Source organism: Malaclemys terrapin, chromosome 1 (genome assembly GCF_027887155.1).
Source record: "Malaclemys terrapin pileata isolate rMalTer1 chromosome 1, rMalTer1.hap1, whole genome shotgun sequence".
NCBI lineage: Eukaryota > Metazoa > Chordata > Testudines > Emydidae > Malaclemys > Malaclemys terrapin.
The window spans coordinates 245537032-245555409 of record NC_071505.1 but is presented as its reverse complement, the minus strand read 5'-3'; the positions used below and the strand labels follow the sequence as shown (position 1 = coordinate 245555409).

Sequence of the window (18378 nt, the reverse complement as noted above, 5' to 3'; positions counted from 1 at the left end):
TGATAAGATGCTTTAGTTTCGCCATGTGGTCAGCTAGTCAACCCCAACTTCAGGTAAGGGTATAGGGTTGACCTTGGCAAGCTTACCTTGTGGTAAAACTAAAATGTCTTCACTGTGTTTTAACCATGGGGATAGCTCAGGCACATTAGTTACCCTGAGGTGAAATATGCACTTTTTTTAGCAGAGAAGACAAAGCCTATCAGGATACGGGATTCATTCTGCTGGGGACTGTACAAAAGCACATCAACTCCAGGAGCCATGTTTTGTGTGTGTTTTTTCTGGGTCAGTACAGGGTAGAAAGGGTCTACTTCTCAATCCCCTTTTGTGTTGCTTATTTGGATTTGTTTAAATATTGTATTCACCTGGGGCTTCAGTATGTGAGTGTAGTCAGGCCAGGTGAATCCCAGTCACTTACTTAGCGAGGCCTGGTGTTTCCATCATCTCTGTGCTAGAGATAGGTGCAGTCTGTTTGCTTCAGTGGTAAATGTAACTTTTGTAACTTTTTTTCTCCCAAGGGGAAAAAGCAACTACAGCAATTTGCTATTTAAATTTGTATTGAAGGGTGGGTTTTTGTATATCCTTTTCTTTTACAATATTTTTGGCTAGTTTAGGCAAGCTGCCTTATGCATATAGGAATGGGATGTAGGTTTGTAATTATCCCTTATATCTTTCTTTGACTGGCAGTGAAGATGGGAAAGAAGAGGGCTGTAAGATCTGCTCCTCTCTCGTGAGAGAGTGAAGGGCTTAGGGCTCTATCCATCTGTCTTAACTCTGATCTTGTCTGTAGTGTATGAACATCTCCATAGTACACCTCTACCCCGATATAACGCTGTTCTCGGGAGCCAAAAAAATCTTACTGTGTTATAGGTGAAACAGCGTTCTATCGAACTTGCTTTGATCTGCCAGAGCGCGCCCTCCTCCCCCTGGGAGCACTGCTTTACTGCATTATATCCGAATTCGTGTTATATCGGGGTAGAGGTGTATCTGAGTGATCTAAGATACTAATAAATTCAGGCTTCTTATTTCTCATGTTAGGAATTATAAGGAAAGGAATAGATAAGACAGTAAATATCACAATGCCACTATATAAAACCATGGTACGCCCACACCTTGAATATTATCTGCTGTTCTGGTTGCCCCATCTCAAAAAAGATACATTAGAATTGGAAAAAAGTACAGAGAAGGGCAACAAAAATGATTAAGGATATGGAACAGCTTCCATATTAGGAGAAATTAAAAAGACTGGGAAATGACTGTTCATCTTGGAAAAGAGATGAGTAAGGGGAGGGGGATATGATAGAGGTCTATAAAATCACAGTGTGTGGAAAAAGTGAATAAGGAAGTGTTATTTACCCCTTCACATAAAACAAGAACCTGGGGTCACCCAATGAAATTAAAAGACTGCACTTGCCAGAGCCCATGTCAGAGTTGGGATGAACTCTAGTAAACTTATTAACATGCTGTGTAAGTACTTTAGTTGTTGTTATGTTTTCTCTGTAATGCTTTGTTCCTTATAAAGTATGCTTGCTTACAAAGAGTTGTGTGGTAACTTGCATTTGTAGCAAACACTCTGCTACCCATCTCTGAAGGGAAAAGAAGCAGGTGTCCTAGGACAACCTGACTGGGAATGACACAGTAAAGGAAAGGCAACTGTTCAGCCTGGGAATATCTTGGTCAGAAGGGAGAGAGACCCAAAAGAGGCAACAGCTGGGGAGCTGGCAGCTAAGAGTTGTTGCCCTTGCTGAACTATTGAGGGGAATACAGGTGCAGTTGCCCTGTACTATGAAAGCTCTTAATTGCGGATTCCAAGCAAGTGCACGGGCAAAGGATTCTTTTTGAATTCAGAGAGAAACTTAGCGGTAGGTCTTGCCTATATTTGTTTCCTGAGCAAAAGAAAACTGGGGAGTAATTTATATGCAGTTTCTCCCGTTTTTGTTAGTTTCAGTGACTAGGTGTTTCTGCTTTTTTAATTTTTCCCAAATCATCTTAAGATTTCTTTTTTCCTCTGCCAAAGGCCACTCTCCTTCCCCCCCCCTTTAAACTACAAGGGTGATGGTAAATTTTTAATGCATTCTGTACATGATAAAATTAAATCTCTTAACTAGCTTTCAGTTTGAATTGTATTAATACATTCATATAAAGAAGGGCAAATATTTTCATAAAGTGGATGCCTCTGTTACCTAGGATTTTCAGACCCCCCCAGCACAAGTAACTTAACTCTTTCACTCCAGGCGGTATCAGGAATAAATCAATGGGAACACAGCAATTTTGTCTGATAAAAGATTACTGCAAGTAAGCGTGCTCGATCTAAAACTTCAGTTTATTGGATTTAAGCACACACAGAGTTAAGCAATAGTTTTAGAACATCCCAGATACTTACCTAGCATCTGGAACGATAGTGAGTAATTAACAGCAGGTTTGCAGTGACTAGTTGCTCAACTGCTGGGGGGGGGAGAAAAGGTGTCAGGAAAAAGTCTTTCAGGATGGCTTCAGAGGACTGCTCCAAATTACACTCTATTATTTTGTTTTTTTATAACTAATTTTTACAAAACACATAACCCAGCAGGGGGTCACTATGAGCTATCATTTTTCCTAACTTCCAATAAACCTTTAATATCAGAGGGGCCCAGATTTAAGGTCTTCCAACCACCAAGGTTTTCAGTCTCATTTGTTTACTTTTCTTTCTCCTCCTCCCATTCTGATTAACAGAAACTGCCAGCAAGTTTTGACTTTGCCTCTAAAAGCCTGCTTTCCAATAACCCTTAACTTCGTGGTGGTCTCTTTTATTAATTAATAGTGGCTGAATGCACATAACATGGTTGCAGTTGGCTTGATAATATTCTGGGGTACACACCCCTCAAATTCAGGGTAACACCTAAGTTGCTGACACATGTGTAGAGATTCAGGCTGGGGGTGGGGCTTGGGCTGAAGCTCAGGCTCCGAGACCCTCCTTCCTTGTGCGGTCTCAGAGCCCAGGCTCCAGCCTGAGCATGAATGTTTACATTGCAATTTTTAGCCCTGCAGCCCAAGTCCCGTGAGCCTGAGTCAAATGACCAAGGCCAGCCGTGGTCTTTTATTGCAGCATTGATGTATCCCTGCAGTCAAGCTGGGCTCATTCTTTCTGTCTTTTAAATCTTAACCACTATTAAAGGGTCTGCAAGCCAAATCAAGCCCTCAGCACAGATGCCACTCCATAGCTTTCAGTGGGTTAGTGTTAGTGTTGTTGGAACATAGTAATTCTATTTTTGGTGCACAAGGTAGAATAAAGTACTTGACTTATTCGCCGTTTTGTTTGCTCTACAAGTTTAACAGAAATAAAAAGGAGTACAATCTACTTTGTTATTAAAGGCAGCAGGTAAAATGAAAGGAGCAGATCTGTTGATCAAGAAGATGCCATCTTTACATAGGTTCTTATCAGAGTAGGTGCTTCTGACCCAGGGGGTGTTATAGAAAATTACCTTGTTGTTAACTAAAAAAAACCCACCTTTTTTCTTCCTTTGTCTCCTGCTGAGACACTCCCCGGCATTCCTAGTGTAATAATGCCAGGTGCTTCAGGATTCAAGAAATGTGCTTCCTGTCAGGACTCTATACGTAGGTCCGATGGACACTCATGTTGTGTGAAGTGCCTCGGCGAGACACGCGTCCCTGCAAAGTGTGTCCATTGCACAAGCCTCAAAACCAAGGCTCGTCAGGGACCTGCGGCTGAAAATGCTTCTCATGCAGAAATCCCTGCAGCCGCCTCTGGAGAAGGGCAATGGCAAACCCTCTCCCTCACGCTCCCTGGCCAGATCCAGACCAATTGGGAGCGTGGCTTCACCCTCTCAGGCGAAGAGGCAGGAATCCCGACTGTCTCCGTGCAGAGACTTTCACAAGGGTAAAAGTTCTTCTACGAGATCCTGACCCTCAGAGCTGACAGCGCCGAAGGCAGGTGCCTCCAACCATCCCAGCACCTCAGCCATGGCTCCCGGGGAGCGCAGAGGCAGGGACCCGACCTCCTGTACCGGGAAGGTCTTCTCGGGACCGTTCCCCTCAGCACCGAAAATAGACCAGCCGCTGACAGCGCGCTCACCCTTTGACCAGCCGCTGACAGCGCGCTCACCCTTTGACCAGCCGCTCTCCCCACCTGAACTGGCTACCTTTACTGACAGCGAGCCTGATATGCAGCAGCAGCCGGAGTTCTCTCCTCCTGCACCGGAACCTTTTGCACCTCAGGTCATGGCTCACAACCACCAGACTCAGTTTCCCTACTTCGCCCCCCTCCCCCCCATGGGCAGCACCTAACTTTTCTTACACGATGCCTTGTCCTCAGTGGTACTCTTGGCCAGATCCTACTGCCACTCGCCCTCATGCTTCTTCCACCAGACCACACGCTCCTTCTGTGCCTCTATCTCCAGCTCCCTCTACTTCTAGAGCACCTGAACCCCCCCTCTGAAGAGATGGGCTATGGACCATACCCTGATTCATTGACTCCTGACTCTCCATCAGCTCCAGACGGAACCCTCCACAGAATGTGGACGACTCTAAACAATTCCAGGAACTTTTCAAGAGGGTGGCACTCAGCCAAGACATCCCTTCAGAAGAGGTCCAGGAGACACAACACAGACTCCTCAAAATCCTCCAACCCTCTGCGCCCTCAAAGATCGCGCTTCCCATAAATGACGCACTCCTAGAACCAGCTGACACTCTCTAGCAGACCCCAGCCTCTATCTTACCAACTTGCAAAAAGGCTGAATGTAAATATTATGTTCCTGCTAAGGACGTAGACTTCTTATTCTGTCATCCACAGCCAAATTCTCTTGTAGTGGATGCAGCGACACACAGGATGAAACAGCCGCACTACCGGCCCACCCCACAAGACAAGGACCTCAAACGCCTTGACATCTTGGGCCGCAAGGTTTATACCTCCTCGACTCTGCAATTCAGAATTGCAAACTATTCCGCCCTGCTTGCAAGCTACGACTTCGATGACTACAATAAACTCTTTGATTTTACCTCCCATATCCCAGAGGACAGGAGAGCAGACTTTATGTCAGACCTCGTCGAGGGCCAGTTGGTCTCCAGAATGGCCATACAGGCATCTCTAGACATGGCGGACACAGCAGCCGCACTACTGCAACTGCAGTGGTTATGCACAGATCTTCCTGGCTTTCTGCATCTGGTATTCCCAAAGACCTGCAGACCCAGGTGGAGGACCTCCCCTTTGATAAAGATAAACTCTTTTCCAAGAAAACCGACAAAGTCCTTCACACCATGAAAGACTCTAGAGTGACCCTGGGCATCTACCCACCCTTCCCAGGAGACAAAGGTATCAACCTTATCAGAGGTCACGCACACAACAATATCACAGGCCTCAGCCCAGACCATACAATATGCACAGGAATTGCCCTAGACCTCCTAGGCGCAGACAGAATCAAGCGCAAACAGCTACCTCCCACCCATTAGGAAATACACAACAATTTTGAAGTGTTGGTCGAGTGTCTGCACAACCACCCCTTGACTCCACGGTCTACTTGCCCATTTGGCCACCGCCTTTAGGTTTTCCACTGGGTCTGGCAGCAGATTACACAGGACCTTTGGGTCCTGGAAATAGTTCAGTCCGGTTACTCTATCCCTTTTATATCCTACCCTCCCCCCTTTCCCGTCCCTCTTCAGGGACTCCTCTCATGAGCACCTACTTTGCGAAGAAGTGGCTCATCTTCTACAGCTAGATGCAGTGGAACCTGTGCCGACACAACATCGAGGAAAAGGGTTCTACTCCCACTACTTTCTGACCCAGAAAAAGACTGGGGGATGGAGGCCTGTACTAGACCTACGCTGACTGAACAAATTTGTAAGGGAACAGAAATTCAAGATGGTCACACTGGGCACAATAATACCTGTGCTGGAACAAAGGGACTGGTTCACAGCCCTCGACCTACAAGATGCTTATTTTCATATATCCTTCATCCAGCCCACAGACTCTTCCTATGATTCACAATCAGACACGACCATTTCCAATACAGGGTACTCCCTTTCGGACTCTCCACAGCTCCGAGAGTATTCTCCAAGACCCTAGCCATAGTCGTGGCCCACCTCCGCAGACACAGGATCATACTCGTACTTTTCCCCTACCTAGGCGATTGCCTCATCAAAGGCAACTCATACGACAAGACGCTACAAGCTGCCCATTTCGCCATCTCGCTTTTCCACAGTTTAGGCCTGCAAATAAATGTCCAAAAATCCACTCTGACACCTACACAGCAGATCGAATTCATTGGAGCTCATCTGGACTCAAGTCGAACCAGAGCCTCACTCCCACACAACAGATTCCTCGCTATCATACATTTCATATGCACGCTCTCTGTTCGTCCCAGGATACAGGCAAAAATTTGCCTACAGCTCCTTGGCCACATGGCAGCTGCCACCTTCATGGTCAGGTATGCCAGGCTGCACATGAGATGTCTTCAGGGCTGGCTCAACTCCCAACTACAAACCCAGCAGGCACAGCCTCTGCATGCTGTTAACTCCTCCAGCGAACGTACTAGCTTCCCTACAATGGTGGACAAGACCAGAGAACCTTTGCATGGGCGTTCCCTTCCAACAATCCCCCACGCTCATGCTCACCATGGACGCTTCCCTGATCGGTTGGGGAGTGCATCTAGGGGGGACGCATGGCACAAGGCCACTGGTCCGCGCCAGAGACGCGTCTACACATAAATCTTCCAGAGCTCAGAGCAGTGAGACAAGCCTGCCTTCACTTTCTTCCCCTCATAAAGAACAAATCTGTCCAGGTCCCAACGGACAATATAGCATGTATGTTTTACATCAACAGACGAGGGAGCATGATCGCACTCCCTATGTATGGAGGCCATCCAGGTGTGGAATTGGTGCATACAACACCACATACAAATTATTGCTTCATACCTACCAGGCTATCACAACACTACAGCCGACGTACTCAGCAGACACTTCTCCATAGAACATGAATGGGAATTGCACCCCGTGATACTACAATAGCTCTTCTCCGACTGGGGCACCCTGTCAATAGACCTCTTTGCCACAACCCAGAATTGCAAATGCTACCTATTTTGCTCCAGAGCGGGATTTGGGACTGCATCCCTAGAAGATGCGTTCTTCATCCCGTGGAACTACTCTCTCATGTATGCCTTTCCACTGATCCCTCTGATACACAGAGTCCTGCGCAAGATCAGAGACGACAAGGCCCTGGTCATACTTATTGCCCCAGTTTGTCCAAGACAGACATGGTATCCTTATCTGCTTCACATGTCCGCCCGTAATCCACAGACTCTCCCCAACAGACCAGATCTGCTTTCTCAGGACAACGGACGGCTTCTTCACCCTCCGCTCCAGAAACTCCACCTGACAGCGTGGTTCCTTCATGGCTCCAGACCCATGAACTAGCATGTTCTGAGCAAGTCCGATATGTCCTCCTGCATAGGAGAAAAGACTCCATTCGTAAAACTTACCTGCAGAAGTAGAAGCGCTTCTCCCTGTGGTGCTCAAATAAACACTTAATACCCCATATTGTGACTCCCCTGAACATCCTAGACTACCTTTTGAAACTAAAACAGGATGGACTCTCGCTCAGCTCCATCAGAGTACACCTCGCAGCTCTCACCACCTTCCATGATTCGCTAGATGGCTATTCGCTCTTTGCCCACCCCACAATAAAACGCTCTCTCACGGACCTACAAAATCTCTACTCTGAGATTTATCCATCAGCAGCTGCCTGAAATCTCAACCTTGTTCTTTGCGATCTTATGAAACCTCCATTCGAGCGCTTAGCTACCTCATCTCTTCTTCACATGTCCATGAAGGTAGCTTTCTTGGTTGCTATAACATTAGCAAGGAGAGTAGGGGAAATAAGCGCCCTGATGGCCTACCCTCCCTTTCTAAAGACAAAATTACCCTGCGACCACACCCTAAATTTCTCCCTAAGGTAGTGTCCACCTTCACCAACCAATATACTTACCTACATTCTATCCCAAACCTCATGAGACTCCACACGAGGCGACTCTGCATACCCTTGATGTCAGATGAGCAATTGCCTTCTATTTAGACAGAACTAAATCATTTTGTAAGTCCTCGCGACTATTTGTCTCCACTACTGAGAGATCGAAGGGTGTGGCTATCTCTAAGCAACGCCTTTCCAAGTGGATCTCTGACTGCATCACATCCTGTTACCACATTCAGAATGCCCAACTGCCCGAAGGCATCAGAACTCATTCTGCTCGAGCTATGTCAACATCCGTTGCCTTCCTCCATAATGTACCCATTCCTGATATCTGTAAGGCGGCCACGTGGTCATCTGAACACACATTTACCAAGCACTATGCTGTCACGCAGGATACCACGGCAGATGCCATAGTAGGCCATACAGTACTGTCTACAGTACTCACTACCGCAACTCAAAAGTCCGATCAGCCATAGTGGGTACTGCTCCACATTCACCTGGAGTGGAGCACCCCCAGGGACAGCACTCGAGGAAGAAAAGAAAGTTACTCACCTTGCAGTAGCTGAGGTTCATCGAAATGTGTCCCCCTGTGCGTGGTCCACTCCCCGCCCTCCTCCTCTCTACTTTGGAGTATTACTCTGACTTCTCCACGGTAGAGAAGGAACTGAGGGGGGTGCAGGACGCATGTGCTCAGGCAAACTCTAACGAGACCGCGAGACAGCAGCTGAGCGCGTGCATCCTGACCAGGCACTGCTACCGAAGATCTCCAATCAACGACGCCGGGATGCACCATCACCTGGAGTGGAGCACCACAGGGAGACACATCTCGAAGAACTTCAGCTACTGCAAGGTGAGTAACTTTCTCTTCTGTTGGGTACCTTTTGCATCAGTCTTCTCTGCAGAATATTTTGGGGAGGTGTCTACCCTATATCTAATTTTTCAGGTAATAGGAATGAGGTACTGTCAAAATATTGAGGTGTCAAAAGATGAGATTCTGGAACAAATGATGATTAGGTTAGCAGTAGCAAGTCACCATGTTTGAATGGTGATCATCCCAGGGAAACTGAAGAAGCTTAAGAATGAAGTTGCTGAGATACTAGCAAAAATACACAATCTATGTAAAACTGGCTACAATACCAGATTGCAGTAAATGATGTTGCTATATTCTAAAAATGTTAGGGTTGGTCCTGGGAATTAAACAAAACATTTTATTTTATTTCCAAGTGAACTGATTAAAGCAACCAAATATAATTATAAATGCACATGATAGAAGGACAAAACCAGCATGACTTCTGTAAAGGAAAATCATGCTGTGCAAATCTACTAGAATGTTGTGTGTCTCAGCAAAATAATAGATAATGGAAAGCATGTTGGTATGTTTAATTTGTACTTTCATAAGGCCTTTGAAAGAAAGCAAAAAGTAGGAATACATAGTCAGTTTTCAATATCCAAAAGATTAATTCATAGATTATAGAGCCAGAAGAGATCACCGTGACAGTCTGTTCTGGAAGACAGACAATAGAACTTTTCTGAATTAATTCCTGCTTGAACTTGAGCATATATTTTAGAAAATTGGGGGGAGGGGTGTCCCAAGGCTCCATACTAGAGCCACTGTTAAATATAGCCACTAATGATCTACAAGAGTTGGTGAATAGTGTGGCGGTAAAAATTTGTAAATGGTACAAAATTATTTAGATTGAAGAACTTTGTTGGGTCCTAAAAAAAGGTAAATGAACAGTGTGAGAGCGTATTGAAATTAATCCTTAACAAATTTAAAGGTTAAACATGTTGGAAGGACTAATTTGAACTTCTTATAGGCGTAATCGGGTTCTAAATTGACTGTAAGCATTCAAGAAAAACCATTGGGTGTTACTGTGGACTGCTCCCTCAAAACATCTGTTTGATATGCAGCAGCAGTCAAACAAAAAAACCAAGTGTTAGGCTATGCAAAGAATGGGCACTATGTTCAGTTCTAGTCACCTCAGCAATAGCAGAAGTAGATGGGGTCCAAAGACCATCAGAGAAAATGGTTAGAAGAATGGAAAGGTTAGAACTGTTTAATGTGGTGAAGAAATGAGCTTGTAAGCACATAATAGATCTATATGAAATAACAAATAGTATAGATAAATATACCCCTGTGGGTTCGGGGACAGAATAAGCCCCACTGCTCCTCCGGCATGTCATAAGAGGCAACTAAAAGGGGGCTGCCTGGAGAGGGATAGGCTCCACCAGGTTAGAAATTTGCCTAAGACGCACCAAATGATGAGCAAGTCAGCCATGTCCATACTGGATTGGTTGCAGCCTGGGTTAATAATGACCACGCCAATCGTCTCCCACCAGGGTGGAAGCGACAAGTATACTACTGGTGTAACCCCAATAAAGAGGAGCCGTGGAAGAGATAACATTACCATAGCCACATGGAATGTAAGGACATTGAGACAAATAGGGAGGTTGAAAACTCACGTATGAAATGGAACAATACACTTGGCACCTCCTAGGAATCTCTGAGGTCAGATGGAAGAACTTTGGAGAGGCACTAACGAAAGAAGGCCATGTACTCTCTTACAGTGGAGAGGACAAACATGTCAGTGGCGTAGAATTTCTTGTGCATAAGGATATCAAGAATTCAGTATTAAGATGCTACCCAATATCCAGTAGGCTTATTTCCATCTGTCTAAAGGCAGTACCATTCAATATCAGAGTGGTACAAGGCTACGCCCCTACAACAGACTAAAACGGATGAGCAAATTGAAGATTTTTATGATCTGCTCCAAGATATAATTGATAAGGTACACAAGAAAGATACCTTGATTGTACAGGGAGATTGGAATGCTAAAGTGGGTACTGATGCGCAGCAGATAGGGCCACAATAATCTTGCCATTCTGTAATGCGGTAACCAATGAAAGAGGACTGAGACTTTTGGGGTTTCCCAGCTATAACAATCTGGTTCTTGTAAACACATTATTGAGTACATAAAGCATCTAGGCAATCAATGTGGCATGCACTTGATGGTTTACATCACAGTCAGATCAACTACATTATGTGCAAAACCGATTTCGTTCTTGGATCAACAGAGCTAAAACAAGGTGCTGATGCTGGAAGTGATCACGACCTTGTGATGCTAAACTTTTGGCTGCAGCTAAGGAAAATTGTTAGGCCAAAGTTTATCAGAATCAAGTTTGACTTCAAAAGACTTAGACTGAAGCATTGCAGGGTCATTCCAAGCAATGATCGGTGGAAAATTTGCTCCATTGTTTGCTCTAGAAGAAGATGTAGAAACAATGACCAACAATTTCAGCACTGTAATGAATGAGGCAGCAATGGACATTCTTGGGGAAACACCATAAGAAGATAAAACCTTGGGTCACAAATGAAATACTACAAATGTGTGACATTAAAAGAGAACTCGAGAGACAAGAACAGCACTGAGGGAGCTGATAAATACAGAGCGATTGGCAGAAAGATCAAGAAGGCAATGAAGGTGGCCAAGGAGATATGGATAGAAAAACAATGCTCTAAAAATGAAGAGCATATCAATAATAAAAATAGCAAATGAGTCTTCCAGATTGTAAAAGATCTGACGAAGGAAAGATGGACCAATGCTAATGCAATTCAAGACAAAGAAGGGAACAGTCTTACAGAAGAAAAGGACATAGACTCCTAGTCTTTAAGGTCAGAAGGGACCATTATGATCTTCTAGTCTGACCTCCTGCACAATGTAGGCCACAGAATCTCACCCACTCACTCCTGTAACAAACCCCTGAGCTATTGAAGTCCTCAACTTGTGGTTTAAAGACTTCAAGGTGCAGAGAATCCTCAAGCAAGGGACCGGTGCCCCATTCTGCAGAGGAAGGCGAAAACCCCCCAGGGCCTCTGCCAATCTGCCCTGGAGGAAAATTCCTTCCCAACCCCAAATATGGCGCCGTCATCAATAGGTGGACACATTACTGCTTTGATCTATACAATCGCCATACAAATGGAGATCCTAGTGTTCTAGACAGCCCAGATTCAACAGCAGAGGATGACTTTCCAATACTGCGGGAAGAAGTGGAGACAGCTGTGAAATCACCCAAGAACGGAAAGGCTACAGGTATTGACAACATCCCAGCCGAACTGATGAAATTCGGAGGAGAAATAGTAATAGATGTACTCACCAAGATCTGCAACAAGATCTGGTAGACCAGCGAGTGGCCCTCCACGTGGACACAGTCACTAACCTCCATCTGCCAAAGAAAGGCAATCGAACTATAAGCTTAATTAGCCATCCCAGCAAAGTGATGTTGAAAGTCGTATTGAACAGATTGAAGCCACAAGCGGAGAACATCATCGCTGAAGAACAGGCTGGTTTTCATGCTAGAAGAAGTACCACGGAACAGATTTTCAGTCTCTGTGTTCTATGTGAGAAGTACTTACAACACCACCAGGACATCTACCACATCTTTGTTCACTTCAAGAAGGCGTTTAACAGAGTATGGCATGAAGCTCTCTGGGCAAGCATGAAGTAGTACAATGTTGGTCATAAGCTTATTCTTACCATTAAACAACTGTATGCCAAGGCCAGCAGTGCAGTTCTCGTCAATGGCACAATAGGAGAGTGGTTTCATACCAAGGCTGCCACGCTGTTCAACATGTACTTGGAGCGCATAATGACTCATGCCCTGGAAGATTACACATGCACAATCAGCACTGGGGGGATGAACAATCTCAAATCTTTGGTTTGTTGATGACATTGATGGCCTGGCAGGTAGTGAAGATGAACTTGCCAACCTAGTGAAATGATTGGATGAAACCTCCATAAAATACGGTATAGAAATCAGTGCAGAGAAAACCAAGCTGATGACGGGATCAGCTCATATATCACTGTCAGTGGACAAGAGCTGGAGACAGTGAAACAGTTCAAGTATTTAGGGGCAAGGATCAAAGGCAGAAATTCTGGCAAGAACTGCACAAACAGCAACAATAGTGGCAAAGCTAAAGCCAATTTGGAGGAACAAGAAGATCTCTCTGGAATCCAAACTGCTGCATGCAGCAGTCATGTCCATTTTTATGTATGTGTGAGAGACATGGACCCTTACAGCAGAACTTGAATGGAAAATACAGGTGGTAGAGATGAGATACTTTCGTAAAACCCCGGGCATCTCCGACTTCGACCACGTCACTAATGAAGAGGTCCACAACATCATCACCCAATGCTCTGGTCATATGAAGACCTCCTGATGACCATGAAGAAGCGGAAGTGTTACGGCCATGTAAAAAGATCTGGCCTATCCAAGTTCATCCTCCAAGGGACAGTACAGGGAGAGAGAAGAAGAGGTAGACAGAAGAAGAGATGGATTGACAACATAAAAGAGTGGACAGGAATGGACTTCACGGAGATTCAAGTACTGACACACATTGGTCAGGGGGGGAGACAATTGGTTGATTGGTCGTTGGGGCACCATCATTGATAAGCAAAGCGGTTATGGGAGTGATGATGATAGACAAGACAGATTGGAGACACTTATTTGCTCTCCGTCATAACGCAAGAACAGAGTACCTTTGGTGAATTTAAAACTGATAAAAAGAAATATTTTTTTACACAATACAGTAAAGCTTTGCCATCTGGCATGTTAGGGGAATGGTAGTTGCCAGTTAGTCAAAAATTCCAGTTAACTAAGAGTTATGCTTACCAATGGAATACCAATTTTCAAAGAATTAGAATGCAGTAAGTGAATGAAGTATAAAGTAGTATACAGTTACTCACCAGTCCAGTAGCAGCACTGCACTGCAGTGTGGTTGGTTTCTTAAAGCACTTGGGTGTATACAGGTGAAATTTTCTATACAGTAGGTTATCTTATAACACTACATATCACTATGGGCAGCGCATGGCGTACACCCAGATCACTAAAAATACACTGAACACTAAAACTCTACTGAACATCATTTAATAGTTGATGATTCAGAAGGCACTTCAGGATCTTCCAATGCCTCAGGGTCATCATTACCAACATCAGTTATCACTGTTGATGTAGAAGGTGTAGGAGATTGGGCTGAATCTGTAAATGACCCTATGACACACCTTGGAAGCTGCTTTTTTGAATAAATCCCTGATACCAGCTTGCTTGCTTGACTTCTGCCTCTTTTGCATAAAAGTTGAGTGCAGAATGTGCAAGTGCATAACCTCCAGGGCAATAGACTAGTCCCGGTTACTAGATTGAAGATTTGTATTGGGAGATATTAGAAATGCTGATTAATAGAGCTTTCCGGTTGATAAAGTGCCCGATAACACAGATTTTACTGCATATAGTTAGTCTGTGGAGCTCATGGCCATGTGATATCACCTAAACTCAAGCTTAGGGTTAAAAAAATGATTAGACCTTTAGATGGATAACATCCACTGTTATGTTATATAGAGGGGAAAAGATCTAAACCCTCAAGCGTCAGTACACAGGCCAATGACAAACAACATTGTAAAAGTTTTTATTAATCACTGCTGCCTTTCAGTTATGAGGGGACAGAGAGACAGACAGTTTATTTCTGGACTGGTATGTACTTGTTGCAAGAAACTTTGCAAATAAAAGTCCACCATTCCTGTTTGTTTTTAAATTCATTCTGCTAGTGTAAAATCTCCATTTTATAAGTGAAACTGCACATCTCATGTCTTTCTTGTCACACAACATATGTTATTAACACAGTCGTATTACAATGTGGTTATAGTCAGAAAAGTGACTAAACTTAGCACAGTCTTGCTCAGTAGATACATTTCCTGAATGTATTTAGTTGTCGTCATCTTCCTTTTCTTTCCTGCATTTTACTTATTAGCATTGTGGAGCTGATACAGCTATGAGAGTGTGAGTTGGATTATTTTCTCATTCACACATCAACATAAATAATATCCTAGCTTCACTTGCAGGATTCCATTGCTGCTCGTTAAATGTGAATCAGAAACAGCACAGCTTATCTTTAAGACCTCCTACTAATTTTGCATTGCTAGCAATTAAAAGATATGTCTGTAAAATGCACAAATTTGATATGGAAGTGTCTTCTATCATACTCTAACCATGTTTTTAATTCTTTCTTTGAAATGGTGATCTATATGACCAGACTCCTTAGGCAGCATTTTTTAGACTGAAATAAACTGCTGAATTTCCTTTAGATCTTTTGGGAGTTAACATAACAAGCGTCTTACAATCATTTGCATTTCTTGCAGGGTATTATAGAAAAAGCCAAGGTCAAAGGAATTCCGATTGTCATTGATGCTGTAAGTATATTTTTTTCATACCATTTATTTGTCTGAAATTTAAAAAGCTATGAAATAATTTTTTTTAATTGTCTTGTGCAGGATGGATTGTGGCTCATTTCCCAACAACCCTCTCTTATTCAAGGTTACCAGCGAGCGATTCTTACTCCAAACTATATGGAGTTTAGCAGACTTTATGAAGCTATGGTGAGCTGCTGATTAATTTTTTGGTGATACATAAGTATGTGTTTGTTACAATATCAACATATATTTTTTGAAAAATGAATCAAACACTTTCATATTGTTCCTTATCTATGTAAAAAGCATCCTGGGGATAAGTAAATCTGCATGTGATAGTTGTCATGACCACACTGGATCATTGCTTGGCACATCTTTAAAGCAAGCAAAAGAGAGATGCTTTTGAAACCATTTTCTTTTTTGGATGAATGGAAAGAATATAAAAAGTATAGAAAGATTGAATAATAAATCTTTTTTCATAGACTTAAATTGTTTGGTTTTGCATTAATGTTCAAATGAGTAATTCTGTATGGAATTCTTGTATTATAGCTTAGAGATCCTGTGGATAGCAATGATCACCATGGATGTGTGTTACGGCTCAGTCAAGCCATGGGGAATTTGACAATTGTTCAGAAAGGAGACAGAGATCTTATTTCAGATGGAGAAAAAGGTAAATGAAGTCTTCAGCTGTATGATTATTTTGGTTTTTAGTGGGTTTTTTTGTTTGTTTTTAAATTGTGGTCCATCTGTAGCTGATTTATTTGATTCAAGGATTGACTTATACATTTTTGCACAGCATTTCAGATGTCTTTTGAAGCTTAATGGTTAAAAAAGTGGGTGTGATTTTTAGTGGCTTTGATGTGCAAGTCCTTTAACTTCCCTGTTCCCCTCTTTAAAATAGGCATAATACCTATCTACATCACATGGGTGTTGAGAAGCTTAATTTTTTTGTGAAGTTCTTTAAAATCCTCAGATGAAAAGAGTGCAATTATAAGTTCAATGTATTAACAAACTAGTTCCAGATGTATTTACTCAAGGGAAACTTAGTTGTTTCACTACATATTGATGTGACTGAGGAATGAAGATGTGTTGAATGGCTCCATCAACTGCCTGGTCACCTGATATTATCCATCCTCTTCTATAGATCTGCGAGCTCTTTATCAACAACGCTACAGGCAGTGATATACATCACTTATGTCTATTAGACTTACTGTATATGCCACATACTTTAGACTTAGCAATATTTTTGCTAAATTCTTTGTAGATAACAATTGCCCCTTTTAAAACTTCTATTTTAAAAAGTTGTTAAATTACTAGTTAGCAGTTTAAAAAAAGGAGTTGTTTGCTTGATGCCAAGATTTTCCAGTAATCAATAGAAAATTAAATCAAACAATGCCATAATGCCCGTGAGACTGTGTGACCATGTTTTACATAACAAACGAGATAGCTGAGGTCTACCAGGAGCTGATATGAACTACCAATCTCCGACGTGTATATGCTACTTTAACAATTATTTTATATATACACTGTCAGAAGTCAAAATATCCTGACTTCCAGTGTATGGCTGTCCCGTGGTGTGCTGTTAGTTGCCAACAGTGTTTTAGTAGAATGTAGGATTTTTGCAATATTTGTTTTTCTTCACAGCTTCCTTATTGCATACAGGTGTTTTCCTGGATGGTGGAAAGTGGGGGAATAGTTCTCTGTTCTCCTTTTGAAAATTGCCCATGCAGCTCCCCACCCCTTGGATAAGTGCATCCTCAGAATTTTCTAGAAGATTGGGCCACTCAGCCCCCACCCTCTCTCCTCACACAGGATTCAGAGGCCATAAAACAGGGCGTGCCCCAACTGTTCTCCAGTGCCTTTTGACCACCAGGTGTGCAATGAGCTCAGAGCAGACGTGGTGACTTTGAGGTTTCCTAATTGTTTCTCTTCTCTCTTCCCCACCCCTCCCCCCGGCTCTATTGAGTACTATTTTTTCATAGTTGAATAGCCATTCACTTTCTTTTTCATTTTAAAAAACAACTTTTTTCAATTGCCAGGCCATTACATGTGTTGTCTGAGGCCCTGCTGTGTTAGGTTGCTTCCCTTGTTATATTGGTCTCATCAGACCATATATTCAATATTTTCCCTGTCTTGGGTCCTTTGACATCTCAGGCAGCATTGTTGATGTTGCTAAGAAAGCAGTCTTCAGGTCCTGGGCTTAATACAGGGGTATGATGTCTATTACAAACGTCCGTGTTTGTTTGTCATGCGTGGGAAGAGGTTATAACCAATACAAGTATTCAGTTTCCAAAGTGCATCTCAGACTCCTGTTGACAGAGGTTCTTTGGACTCAGCCACCTGAGTCTGGGGACTTCTGGCAATGTTAAGAGGCATCGTGATGCCACAGAACTGCTTCTCAAAATTGCACTGAAAGAGGAGGTACCGGTTGCTGCTTCTGTGCTGCAGCTAAGGACCAATCTCTATACCATGTCCCTCCAAGATCTTTAGTCTTTACTTCTGCTGCTTCATCTGTAATTGTGGTCTCTTGTTTGATGTAATTTTTTATCAGATGAGACAACACACATGATGATTCTAGTTTGGGGAAAATCCATATAATCGGATTGGGAAAGTGTGCCCTGGGCACAATTCCATGTTCTGAAAGATTTTGTATTCCTGCTGCCTCCTTTTTTTTTTAATTGCCGTTTTCCAACATTCTTTACCTTTCTCCTTCCAGGCATCTACTGCTTCAGCCTACGCATTTAGCACACTAATCCTTATTGTTTAAATACTGCAGTTTCCAGACCTCATCCTTACCTCTTACACATCTAGTGAAAAAATTTAAAAACTAAATCTGAATATGCTACAGAAAAGGTAAAAAAGTTGGAATTTTGAAGATAAAGCTTTCAGGCTGCTTTGTGCTTAGTTGGTGCAGAGGAAAGCCTTGAGCATACAGCTGTCTGTAGCAGTGAAAACTATAGATTGATGAGCATTATTTTTTTATCGATTGATTACATTGGCTAATTGCATACTTCTGTTCAAATGATTATAAGGCAAATATAGTCATCACATGTAGCCTTTTTCTTTGGTATTTGAATCTGAGTGACAGACTAAAGAAGCTCAATCTATTTAGCTTAACATGGAGAAGACTTGATCACAGTCTATAAGTACCTACATGGAAAGAAGATTTCTGATAGTAGGGACCTT

At 43.0% G+C, this 18378-nt stretch overlaps 1 protein-coding gene across 7 annotated transcripts in view; it reads left to right on the top strand.

Annotated features, from left to right (window-relative positions):
• NAXD (NAD(P)HX dehydratase) overlaps positions 1–18378 on the top strand; it is an 85488-nt gene that overhangs the window by 42242 nt on the left and 24868 nt on the right. For all 7 annotated transcript variants that reach the window (XR_008442966.1, XM_054011428.1, XM_054011420.1 and 4 more), the window contains exons 7-9: positions 15145–15195; positions 15277–15381; positions 15742–15862. Coding sequence is in view for 6 of the 7 variants with exons in the window: in XM_054011428.1 (XP_053867403.1) it covers positions 15145–15195; positions 15277–15381; positions 15742–15862 (277 nt within the window). In the remaining variant the exon portion in view is untranslated. The remainder of the gene's footprint in view (positions 1–15144; positions 15196–15276; positions 15382–15741; positions 15863–18378) is intronic.